At 32.5% G+C, this 12,991-nt stretch overlaps 2 protein-coding genes across 3 annotated transcripts; both read right to left on the minus strand.

Moving 5' to 3' along the window:
* Positions 1-1,096: 1,096 nt before the first annotated feature.
* On the minus strand, positions 1,097-2,520 carry LOC123200390 (transcription factor MYBS3-like). Its single transcript, XM_044615557.1, has 3 exons — positions 2,094-2,520; positions 1,693-1,889; positions 1,097-1,604 (listed from the first exon to the last, which is right to left on the minus strand). The coding sequence occupies exons 1-3, from the start codon at positions 2,374-2,376 to the stop codon at positions 1,320-1,322; spliced, it is 765 nt and encodes a 254-aa protein (XP_044471492.1). The 5' UTR covers positions 2,377-2,520; the 3' UTR covers positions 1,097-1,319.
* A 2,790-nt stretch (positions 2,521-5,310) lies between these two features.
* On the minus strand, positions 5,311-10,275 carry LOC123200123 (probable acyl-[acyl-carrier-protein]--UDP-N-acetylglucosamine O-acyltransferase, mitochondrial). Of its 2 annotated transcripts, XM_044615255.1 has the most exons (10): positions 10,124-10,273; positions 9,916-9,995; positions 9,276-9,400; positions 9,063-9,171; positions 8,682-8,774; positions 8,475-8,591; positions 8,310-8,393; positions 7,874-7,978; positions 5,945-6,031; positions 5,311-5,865 (listed from the first exon to the last, which is right to left on the minus strand). In XM_044615255.1, exons 1-10 carry the CDS (start codon positions 10,206-10,208, stop codon positions 5,746-5,748), a joined length of 1,005 nt encoding a protein of 334 aa, XP_044471190.1. In that variant the 5' UTR covers positions 10,209-10,273; the 3' UTR covers positions 5,311-5,745. The 2 variants fall into 2 exon arrangements, with proteins under 2 accessions (XP_044471190.1, XP_044471192.1); XM_044615257.1 differs by lacking the exon at positions 8,310-8,393 and having other exon boundaries at positions 10,124-10,275.
* Between the last annotated feature and the right edge of the window lie 2,716 nt (positions 10,276-12,991).

The raw sequence follows: 12,991 nt of genomic DNA on the forward strand, positions 1-12,991 counted from the left end.
AGAACTCGAAAAACAAGTCTTGGAATTGTTTAAACAGGAAGTCAGAAGTCCATGGTTTTCCACTGTGGATTTTTACCAATTATAATAATTTGATTTGACTCAATAATCAGAAGTCCATGAATTAAATTTATTGTGTGTGGGTCCCCAGGATTTGTGGGTAAATTGACAAATAAAGAGAGAAGCTTTTTAGGGTGAGATTTATTGTGGAGGAAGAAGACAAATAGTTGGAAATTAATGAATTTTGGTTGCAGGATATGTAAAATCCATAGGAAAGCTATCAAATGGTCCCCTTGAGCATGTGAAGACAAAATATGCCTCGTATATTTCAATGAATTTATCAACTTAGGTTGCCGGTTTGTTTTTTTAATACCGAAAAACCCATCCAAGGCAATCCGTTCCTTTGATGTCCATAAAGCCTAATATCTGAATCCACAACCATTTAACGAATAAATTTAGGGTTTCATCTTAGTCTGTATCAATAAATCTTACACCTGAACCCCCCTAGAGCTTTATGGTGACTCCGCAGCTTCATCAGTTAAGCTACCAGTTGAGGGTCACTTAGGTTACCTGTTGCATGTCATGTAGTAGCTTTTCATGTAAAACTGCAGTCTCTTCACCAGCTTTTCTAGACATGTAGAGAAGGCAGGCAGGCAGGGACCATTCGATTCATTAAAGTGAAAAATAGACTAAAAGTTACCAAATTAAACCTATTGTTAATGCCAATATTTCCTGAAACTTCTTTGTATTTTAAGTCTTGGCTGAATTTCAACCTTTTCTGAAACAGGTAAGGGCTAGTTTTACTGTGAAAAAAAAGGAAAAACCTTGAGTTTTAAGTCTCCTTAAAGAAAAGACAATTTGGAGTTTTTTTATTTTCCAACAACAGAGAAAACATCAAAGCCAAGACGATTACTTCCATTGAAATTTGAAGATATATTTTATTCCTCTTGATTTGATCGATTGCCCATTTGCTGTTTTGAATATGATTGTCTTCAGAAGCAAAAAAACTAAACTATGGTGCCCTTCAAAAGAAAACAACCAAAGAAATTTTATCATATCACATGACAATAAGAAATTTTCTGCACCACTGGAGGAAGATGCTATTGTTCTTGTAAATAAAATAAATATTTTATTCCCTTGTCAGTGACCTAACTAACTACTTTATATCCTTACATAAAATGTAAAGAGATGAACAAGTTCTCACTTGGGTTGAAGCCCAAAACTTAATCGATCAACTAAGCACATACTCTTTTGCTGATAATAATACTAATAAACAGAAAAAAAAGATGGATTCAATTGGTCTGTTGATCATTGGATTGCATTCAGGTAACACTGATAGGTCTGATGAAGAGAGGTTTAGGAGAAGATTTCGTTTCTGCCAAAGGCTTTGGGGTGGCAAGGGTGAGCTCTAAATCCGCTGGTTCCCCATCTGGGCTCGATGCTTTCGATGCATCGATGGAAGATTTAGGCTGCCGTAGCCAAATGGGCACCACCTGATCACGGCCGTGCGAAGTTGACACATCTTGACGAAGATCAGCAATCACTTGATCACTTGAAGCAAATTTTTGTCTAAAGGAAGTGTGGCCACCAGTCATATTTTTCCCAACCTGATGATGATTCAGAATGGTAAAATTAAATCGATTAAGGAAGATATAGATATAGCTATAGCTATATATACAATATGCATATATATACCAAATCAAAGAGGCTTGAACGTCGCTTCTTCTTGTTGAGGGAAGCTTGTCGAAGGAAATACTTTTGAGCATGGCTAGCCACCTGGGTTGGGGTTCTTGTAGTCACAAAGTTTCTTGAGATGCCCCTCCAGTCTCCCTTTCCCAGTCTCTCAAGGCCGATCAAAAATGTTCGATGCTCCTCTTCCGTCCATGGGACTCCTATTTTAATGAATCAATTAGAATTCTAATTCATAAAAGGTCTAAACCTATGGTTGATTTTCGTTGTCAAGAGTTTATAAAACGACAACTTTATACTTTAGACAAAGAAATTATAGCCGCTGCAAACGGTTGAAAATTTAAGCTTGTGCGATGAGAAGGATGAAAATTTGATGGAAGTCATTGGTTGTGTTGAAAAAGACTCACCTTTCTTTCTTTCTTGTGGGGGACGGCAGCCCATGAGGCCGTCAGAAAGATAGCCCAGGGAAGTTTTATCTTCATCAATGGAAACTAGAGAAGAAGAGGGTGAAGCTGAAGAAGGCAAAGCGTCCATGCTGAGGCTCTTCTTTATGGCAAGAGAAAATGAAGAAGAAATGTCAAGGTGAACACCGAAAAGCCGAAGCCCAGAAGGTGCAGGATCTTCTCTCAAAGAAGTGCAGGTCCTTGAATTATGGCCAATGTTGCCACAATGTGAGCACTTTCTGCCCATTTTCTCCCAGACAAAGCTCAACTTCTTCGACAAAAGACCAGCTCCAAAAGCTAACAAAACAAAACTCAACTTAGAGCAATGAGCAGATGTTGATTAGATACAGGTTGGTGGCATATATGATAAATGAATGGATGCACACCAAGAGAAGATGATTGGATGGATATGCTTTATTATTTCTTACTTTTCCAACTTGATTTCTAAATCAATTATTAAAATCCAAATTCTCTTTTCTCCCTCTTCACACCATTCAATTATCAGTGATTTATTTTACAATAAAATTTTATAAATTTATTTTGAATACATAAATAGATATTTTTATATTTATATGCATCTATCATTAGATGAAATAATATTGAATTAAAAATAAAATAATACTCAATCGCAAGATTATATATATATGTGTGTATATCCATTTTTATATTCGAAGTGGATACATAATATTACTCTTTATTTTATATATTCCTCGTATATTATAGACTAATAATAATAATAACAATTGCTTTTCTTCTAAAATCGACAAAATAATCTTTGAGAGTAGTTTGAGTGACAAAAAAAAGAGTATCTAAACGTAAAAGTAAGACTTCAAATCTTCTTTAACAACATTTCAAGATTAAATTTTTAACTTAGTGCAATGGTTATAAGTTAATCACTAACTTCACATGTTTAATAAAATCAATTCAGCCTCAATAAGATGATCTGACTTATGTTTCATATTTATGTAATTATTTTTATAAATGTTTACAACATATATAATATAATTAAAAATTATATATACGTAATTTTAAATTAAAAATAAAATTACATTTAATTATATGATGATACATTAATTTTATATATATATATATATATAAAACAATTGTGTTGGAGAGTAATCATTTGTAAAAATACACTAACAAAATTAGCACGTATATGGGTCACGGCATGGTTAATATTATAGTAGAGCATGAATGATTTGTATCTTTTATTTAATAAAATTAATTAATTAATGTTAGTACTCGTCTAAAAATAATAAAATTATGTGTATTTAATATATAATTGGGTATATAAATTATATGTTATTTTGTGATTTGATATTTTTGAATTAAAGATAAAATAATGTTCAATTATATGATGATACATCTTCTGGAAACTTAATTATATATTCAAAGACTAGACCCTCTATTGGTTTCGGAGGTAGGTAGTTAGATGACTTGAGAGATGGGGGAAGAAAAAAAATGAGAAGTTTGAAGGTTGAAGTTGATCAGCCAACTCTTCTCTCATGAGATTTTCTTAAAGATTATTTCTTCCTTGTCAAGGCATAAATTATGAAATAATTTGGGCAGACTAGACTTTGAATGTTTCAATTGATTTCTCTGAGTCAACCTATATACTTCAATTTTAAGTTAGAATTTCTCACAACCCAACCCACATTCTTCATCCTTTTTTTTTTTACCATTAATGTACAAGCACTAAAGTGATTGACATCTCACATCATTTGTCTTTACCCATATATAACATATTATAGTAAAAGTAATGTCATATCATATACTCCAAATTTTAAATATTCAGTTTGGTATTTAAACGTTATATTAACGTATAATAAAATATTATTTTATTTTGATTTTAAAAACAATAAATAATATGATGATATATTATTTAATACCCAATCACATTTTCAGTGTTTATAATTTTATCGTTATAATAATAATAATAATAATTTAATGAAAAAAATTAAAGATAATGTTTTCATCAATAAAAATCTAGGAGTGTAAAGAAAAGAGATGGTATAAGATATTTTGTCCCCCCCATAAAAGTAAACCTAAAGATGAGCAATCAGAAAGCTTGATGGAGACCAAGGCTTAATATAATTGAATAGGCTATCTCATCCAACTTCAAATTGTCTTGTTAAGGCCAACAAGTTAATGATAGATTTATTAATGATTAATAATCCTATGTATCAACTCAAGAGGCCAAGTTGAGGAATTTATTACTTCTCTTCTCTATCTTTTGGCAGCATCACACAATGGAATCTTCCCTAAATCAAAAGAAAGAATAAAATAAAATGTTTATTTTATCAAACGAAAACTCTCTCATCTTGTTTGACTGCATTTTATATTGCAGATGATAAATTTTAATTTGGCAGTTGATTTTAGACCAGCCAGTTAGGTCTATAATATGATCAAAATGTATTCTAATCAATGCATTACTACAACATGTAGGTGGCAGATAGAGAATCCCGAAACAATAAAATTATGTACATAAATAATATACACAAACTTGTATATAATTAAGACATGTTATTATATAATTGAACGATATCCAATTTTATAATGATATGTTATTATTTATATATAAGTTTATGCTTATTGCTACTCAACCCAAAAAGGGCACCAAAATGGTAGCTTTAACATAAACTGTTACTCTTTTTTTTAGCAATTTCCCACAGACTTCATGGTAATAATGAAAAGACACTATCAATAATAAAAACAGTTGGGTGCGTTTGGGGGATTGGTTCAATGATTGCCACGTCCCTAACTTTTAACACAAGTGCCCAACACATGCAAGTTTCATAAAGTTTTGTCCTTAAATAAATCATATAATTCATATTGATGCTGATTGAGGTGGTGCCCATTTTTTTTATACAAGTCTGATATTATTTCAGGCTGAGCAACTTCAACCTCACACCTTCCCATCACCACTATCCCCTCTTAACCAAGCTTTTTGTAAAGGTTCAAACAAAAGGCCACTGATTTCAATCATGCTACTCCAAATTAATTGGTCCATGCTTAACATGAAAGACATTGTAAAACCATTCCAAGTTAAAGAAATGGGCAACATCACCACAAAGCTCACATTCAAAAGCATTAGCATTACCACTAAAAACACTAGCAGCGAATGAATAATGCTTCTTTATCCTATCTGCATGTCATTGTATACTGTGGATCAATACATAGATTTCTTTAAGTCAGTTATTGCACTCATAAATAAAAAAGTAGGTTACATCACAGATCATAATTCCATTTTAGAACCACAACATTGTTGAATGTCTAATGTACAAGCACTTTCCAATCGTTGACAGAGTAATATAATGTCTATGATTTTGAAGCAAAGATTAATTTAGAAATACCATAGGACAGAATGACAGAGGGATGTAGCTTGAAGTTTGCTGTCCTGCTGCCTAGTGGTGGAGACTGAATCTAGAAAAGTGACAGAAAGTTCTTACCTAGAAAAGGAAACCTGCCATATGTTCTGTAATCTAGATCCCCCTTGAACACAGATTGTTCTTCAACTTGTATGAATAACAAATCATACAGCTACTTGTAGAGCGAGAAAAGAAAAAGGAAAAAAAAAAATCCAATTTGTAGATGCAGAAGTTACTATTGCATGCCTTCATAATCTACTCCATTGTCTAAACTTGCATATCCCACGGCGATTTTCGGCCAAAGAATCACGAATAGACTGCACCATTGAACATACAGCAGGAACTTTACTCAAGTTTTCATCCTGTTCCTGCAATATGGATCTAACTTTCTCAATGACTATTTAAGAAATAAAATTTGAGAGTGAGAGCAAGTGAGAGATATAGTACCACTTCAGTGAGACATTCTTCAAAACCCACATTATTCACATCAACACGCATAAATATCTTTCGATATGCCATTCTCAAACTCTTAATCTACACCTTGCTCAGAAGGAAAAAATTATAAAAAATGAGAGACATAAAAAAGATTTTAGGTTAGACAATGGGTAAATAGAATGTGATGATGTCAAAAAAAATCTCTTTACATTGCAAGTAAATATAAGCAAGAGACGTCTCATTGGCTAAAAGCCAAAAAATTTACCATAAAGTTGTGCTAATATGAAATGGTTTCACAAAAATTAGAGCACTGAACAAGCAGAGGCTAACAATAATTAAATTAAAAGTTTACAATTCATCCATAACTACATTTCTTGCACACATCATTATTTTCTTCTAAACAACACTAACATACGCAACCAAGATTGAAGATTAGATCACAGCTTTCCAAAAGACCCATAGGTCATCTCACTCTTGTGCATAACATCAAATAGACATTTACAAACACCAACCGTCATTTCAACTTAGGAAACAATGGCATAAAAAACAATACATGGGTAAACTAAACAACAGAAAGATGACATTATTTTAATAGGAGCTAACGAGAATAAAATCATTAATCTCAAGAAGTTTTTGGCATGTGAATTTGAGATTAAAGGTTTGGGAAATTTAAAATATTCTTGGGATGAAAGTAGTTCAATCAAAAAAGGGAATTGTAGTTTCACAACTTAAATATGTGTTTGATTTACTAAAGGAGACACAGATGGTTGGATGTAAACCGACCAATAATCCAATGGACAACAACTATAAACAAAACATAATTGAAAAGAGTCTTCTCGTAGATAAAAGAAGGTACCAACATCTTGGGGGTAAGCTTATCTTTTCTCTCTCACAAGAGGCCAGACATTAGTTTTAAGATAATGTTGCAAGCGAATTTATAATCCCAACTGAGAAACACATGAAGAGAGTCTGTCAGATTCTTAGGTATCTAAAGATGAACCCTAACATTGGACTATTCTTCATGAGAAGTCAAAATCGAGATATTCAGATTTATTCAAATGCAAATTGGGTCGGGTCTGTCATTATCAAAGATCTACTACAAGTTATTGCACTTATGCATGGGGACACTTGGTTACGTGGAGTAAGAAGCAATTTGTTGTTGCTAGGATTAGTGCAAAGGTAGAATTCAGAGCAATGGCTCATGAGAATTGTAAAGGAATGTGGCTAATAAGGGTTATTGACAAACAAGAAATTCCTATTGTTAAATCCATGAAAATGTACTGTGATAATCAAATATCATCAATATTGAAAAAAATCATATACATCATGATAGAACAAAATACATGAAGATAGATCGTCATTTCATCAAAGAGAAAATGGTGGAAGCAATTATTTCTTTAATCTACATATCCTCTTCTCTTCAAACTATGGATATTTTCACCAGAACTTAGTCATGAACCAACTTTGAAGATCTTAAATCCAAGCTAGGTATGATTAACATTACAGCCCAATTTGAGAGGCAGTGTGGAAAATAGAGATTAGGATAATCCTATAGTGAAAAATAAAGATCAGGAGAATACCATATTTCCTTTTTCGTCATGATTATATTTTCATTAGTTATTAGCATTGATTGTCTGAGATTGTTCTCATAAAATTAGGGATCAATTTCTTTGTATTAGGATTTAGTTTTCTAATTCAAAGTCTAATGTAACCTATATATTCCATGAATTTTGCACATAAATAAAAATTGCATTTTATTTCAAATATTTAGACATACTAAAACAACTTTAATATCAGAAAATGCCAATCTTTCATTTTCTACAAATTATGGTAAGGCCAACATTGACGAGAAAGATAAGACTTCTATTTCTATATTTATAAAATTATGTACTATTTTCTAGCTAAAAATAAGCCATCAAAATGAAAATTCTGAGTACCAACCTCTGAGACCGTGAATCCACGACGACAAAGACCTTCGAAATTTAAACCACGAAGCTCAGCTCTTTCTCCAGCTACCATTGTGTACTTGGGGACATCTTGTGATACCTTTAGCCATAAGACATGAAGAACTAAATTTATTTGTATGATATAAATTTTTTTTCATCTTCGCAGAATATGTCCTAAAGTCAAGTAGAAAGAGCATAATAGCAATGTTGGAGGTTAATGTAACAACTAACAAGATCCTTAAATTTTTTCCCTTCTTTTGGGCAAAGTTGTATGAATAATTCATGAAACCACCATTTGAGAAATAGACATCAAAATTGTTGCTCAATTTGACTTGAAAACATCGATATTGGATGCCAAAATTTATGCAAGATCTTCACTAAAAGAAGAAAGTAGAGGATAAAAACTTAAGGCCAAAAGAAAAGGATTATACCACAGAACCCCCACCAATGAAAGAAAATGAGCCAACATGGCAGAACTGATGAACAACAATTGCTCCTGCAGTGTGAGTATAGTCCTATATATCCAACACTTGAATCAACTTGCAAATAAGATAAGGTATCTGAAGATGAAACCATGAAATAAATTTAGCACTTACTTCCACAACAACATGACCTGCTAGAAGAGTATTGTTCGCAAATATGTTATTGTTGCCTATCTTACAGTCATGAGCAATATGACACGAACCCATGATGAGATTGCTATCACCAATAACCTGATTAACTTATTCTAATTAGAATATGTATATAATTCATAAAAAAATATGCATTTAAAAAAGAAAATAAAAATTTATAGGCCAACCCACCGTTCTATCGCTTGATTTTGAAGATCGGTGAATTGAGGCATGCTCTCTGATCTCATTGTTGTTTCCAACATCAAGGAAACATTCCTCCCCTGGCTAAAAACGTTAAGAAATGATGTCAGGATCCTGCTAACTATGGATAAGTACATGCACTAAAGTGCTCCATTTAATTTATTCTGATGTCGATGAACATAGTGACAAATGCAATGAGGACATTCAATTCTCTGGGTGGCAATGATGTGCATTGCAGACTCAGATATATTGCTAGCAATGCAGAGGGTTTAGCTGTCAAATTAAACTTCCATTGGTGCACACACCCAAATAACCAATTTCTAATCATGCACCAAAATAGATCAGTTAACATCCACACTAGTAGAAGTGAACCTGGTATTTCATGTCCTGGCATTTGACACCAACCACAGCATGGTGTCCAATAATGTTATTGCACCCTAAGACAGTTTGTCCAGGAAGATTGTCACCAACTACAGCACCACTGCCAGACAAAGTTTAAATCCTTAATATAGAAAAATGATCAAGAACAGAAACCAATATGTTTCCAAAAATAAATAAAAGGGTAAAACCAAAATCAGAACTCACGTCATCAAAACGCAGTGCTCACCCAATTCTGAATTTCCAAAAATATGGCTTAAGGGATACAATTGACAACCATTCCCAAGCCTTGCAGAAGACCCAATGGTACAAAATGGACCAATTGAAACATCCTGAAACTCAAATTGTAACTTTTCCAATTATCATTCAAAAGTAAACCTACTATCAAATGGCTTGATTGATTTCAACTAACACTATCAAAACTGATAAAATAATTGGCAGTGGTAAACTCTAAAGAGCCTCTCAAGAGCAGATGCAAAATCATAAAAGGTGCAGCACCCTCAATGAATCGCACAAGACAACATTGCCTTGAAGAAAGCATACAATTTTCAATTCTCAGGTCCAGAATTTAAAAAAAAAAAAAACAACCGAACAGCAATTAATCAACAGAATGACAATATCCCATTAAAAGGGGAGAATAATCGAATATTAGATATGTGTAAATGACTTAGATGAATATGAGTTGTAATTATTGAGAAATCTATTTCATGGCTATGGAATGGTGTTAATACAACCGGTAGAAATGAGTTCACCAAGTGTGGCAGCTAATCACATCAACCAGTTAAAAAAAAGGCATAATTACTTAAATAATAAACAAATGAAAGAAGCAAAGTGAAAGGAAGCACACCTGACCAATTATGGCATTTGGATGAACAACCGCTGTGGGGTGAATGAAGCTACTAGTCTCCTTCTTCTCGCCAGAAAAATCTGCTTACAATAAAAAATTCCATTCAAAATGTTATATCATTCATATATAATAGTAAACAAAACAAGATTAAAAAAAGGAAAAAAGAAGTTAAAAGTAAAGAGTAAGAAAAACTGGAGAGGAGAGTTACGTGGGAGTGTTGTGAAGAAGCTCTGAAAAGAGAAAATTGAGAGGGAAGAAAGAGATGATTTTCGAATTTTCATGAGGAGGCTCATGGCGCTCGGCTGGTTGCACAGAAGTCAGAACTCTGCTTTCACTTCACTTTTCATTCAGCAGCTTCGCGTAAATTGCCTTATATTTCGTACAATATGTTGGGCCGACCGTGGCCGTGGATTTCCCGACAGTGTTGGACAGATATTAGCCATCGGATTGCGTCAAATTTTTGTCCAAACTGTAAACCTAAAATTGAATTAATATATATATATTTTTTGTAAACTATAACGTTATTTAGACATAGGTGACTTTAATAAATGAAAAAAATTGTGATGGAAAAGTCCAAATGATTGACAATGGTAAAACAAATATGTTATAAGATAATCCACGATACAGTAAGAATTATATTGTATTCTATAAATAATTTCTCTGTGGATACTATATAGAAGAAAAAAAAGGGAGGAGAGTTCATGCTAGGTGCTAAAATATTATAGAAATTTTATTGTAATACACACCAATTAATAACTACAATATTTATGTAGGTATTTCAATTATCAGACTAAATCATAATAAAAAATTATTTTTTATCTCTTTATTACTATTTTTCATTTAATTAGCATTACTTTATAGGGAACATGTCAAATTCTTTGTAGTTGGTAACAAGAAATCATATTGATAGTTTGATGTTAGAGAAAAGATATCATTCATATTCTATCCTTAATAAGTTTTATATTGATAATGGTTTGAGACAAATGACAAAGGAAAACCTTAGACAATCAATCATTTGGAGACTTAGAGAATAACTTAGAAGCTTTTTATTACGGAATGTTGTCACCCAACCCCTAAGGCTCTCACACTGTAGTTTAAGCAAGATCAACTCCTAAGTTTAAGAGTGACCTCCCTAACATTGCTCAACAGTTGCGTAAATCAACATGCACCTTACCAAAAAGGCATATCCTCGTAAGAGAAAAAGCTATAAAAACGTTTGCACCGCATCTAAAGACTACTCACTCTTAATGGTGATGATATAATCATCAAAGGACCCCCAATCTACCCTAACGCACCTTGTGCTTGGAATTTGTCAACTCCCAACAAACACCTCCCAACCAAGAAAAATAAAAACTTTATAGCATTAAACACCATGACAAGCTCTTTTAAGACAACACTCTAAGTCATGAATCTAATAATGTTTCAATCTCGATTATTGATAGGATAAGCAACCAAAGTTGTCCAACCCTAAGAACACTAACGTACCACCACTTGAAGCCATTTGGACCTCGTAGAAGAAGGTGATTGCACGTACCCCTGCACCTCTCACTCCTTGATCAACAAGACAATATTCATCAAACAACATCTCAAACCAACTTATTGTTCACTTGTTTGTTACAATAAGTGTTGTGTTAAAACTAGCCAACTTAAGGTATAAAACTGTTAGGAACTCAACCGCTTATGCATTTAAAATAAGAAAATAAAATACAAAAATATAATAAACTAAAAATTATTTCATTAATAAAATAATTACAATATTAAACTGAAAAATTTAAGGAGTTCGAAACCTCCTAATTTAGATAATTTAAGGACTTCAAGACCTCCTATTTTTCGATTATTCAAAATGCTAAAGACCTTCTTAGATAAACAAAGGTTGACCGTTAAAATTATAAAACTTTAATATATTTTTCTTTTCATTTTATTTATAAAAAAATGTACCTTATAGATTAAGACAAGTATTTCAATCTTAATATATTTCTTTTATTGAAAAATCATCTTACCCTTCAAATGAGTGATATTTTTTAATTATATATATATATATTTCTTAAGTGCACTATGACCCCACGCACTTTACTTTTCATTATCCAATTCACAGCTTTATCGGCCACTATCCACCTTATCATTTTTCTTTCGATTTTTCTTTTCTCTCTCTTCCTTTCTTCTCTGCGTTTCCCACCACTGTCCCCTCTTTTTCTTTTTTTTCCTCTCTCCTCTGGTTTCTCTTCTTCTCTTCTGTATTTTTTTTTTTTGTGTTTCTTCACGTTTGGCGGACTTTCTTCCCCAACCAACCAGACTTTTATCACGAATCCTTCGCCGCGTTCAAAATTTTTTTTCTCGTCACTCTCTTTTCTTCTTGTTTTCATTTTTCTCAGCCATCTTTTCGACGTCGATTCCGGTAACTCTTCAGTTATTTGGTGGTCGATTTGTCTCCCCGTCGGATCTATAGCTCTGATACTATTTATTTATCTAAAACAAGAAAATAAAATATAAAAACCTAAAAATTATTTTATTAATAAAAATATTATAAGGATTTTATCAAAATTATAAAATTTTAATATTTTTTTTCTTTTTCTTTTAAAATCTAAACATCCTATTTATAAAATAGCTTTAAAGCTATTGAGGATAAGAATCACAAAAGCGATATGCGTAAAGATAATGCCTACAAATGTACAAAGTAGGCCTCTGTTCAATGTCCAAAGACACTGGTACTATAACTGACCTTAGGATAAAGGCTAGAACAAGCCATCAAACTTGTAAACCAGACGTGATTGAAATTAGTTGTGTAATCCAATGAACACTACATAGACCTATTTCTGTAATGGTATTTCTGTAAAAGTGAATGATGAATGTAATCAAATTATAAAGACCAAGGTGTTTTTAAAATAGTTCAGCCGTTGCGTGAGACGCTACGTTCACATTTAAGTTGTTTAGGCCTCTGAAAAGTTAGTATATTAGTGTTGATGATGACAAAGGAATTGGAAGTGAGGGATCCCCGAAAGGTTTTTTTATCTTAGTACAATTCTGGGACGAAAAGGTATATCTCTATTACTTGCATTGAGTATTCTTATTTTGCTTT

The sequence above is a fragment of the Mangifera indica genome, chromosome 17 (assembly GCF_011075055.1).
Source record: "Mangifera indica cultivar Alphonso chromosome 17, CATAS_Mindica_2.1, whole genome shotgun sequence".
Taxonomy (NCBI): Eukaryota; Viridiplantae; Streptophyta; class Magnoliopsida; order Sapindales; family Anacardiaceae; genus Mangifera; species Mangifera indica.

Bases quoted from the DNA above. Each gene is read 5' to 3' on its own strand.
- LOC123200390 (XM_044615557.1), bottom strand. From the start codon at position 2,376: ATGGGCAGAAAGTGCTCACATTGTGGCAACATTGGCCATAATTCAAGG. The intron at 1,890-2,093 runs GTGAGTCTTTTT...TCATTAAAATAG, and splicing joins CCCACAAGAAAGAAAGAAAG to GAGTCCCATGGACGGAAGAG. The intron at 1,605-1,692 runs GTATATATATGC...AATCATCATCAG, and splicing joins GTTCAAGCCTCTTTGATTTG to GTTGGGAAAAATATGACTGG.
- LOC123200123 (XM_044615255.1), bottom strand. From the start codon at position 10,208: ATGAGCCTCCTCATGAAAATTCGAAAATCATCTCTTTCTTCCCTCTCA. The intron at 9,401-9,915 runs GTGTGCTTCCTT...TTTGAGTTTCAG, and splicing joins CAAATGCCATAATTGGTCAG to GATGTTTCAATTGGTCCATT. The intron at 6,032-7,873 runs GTTGGTACTCAG...AGCAAGGTGTAG, and splicing joins GTGGATTCACGGTCTCAGAG to ATTAAGAGTTTGAGAATGGC.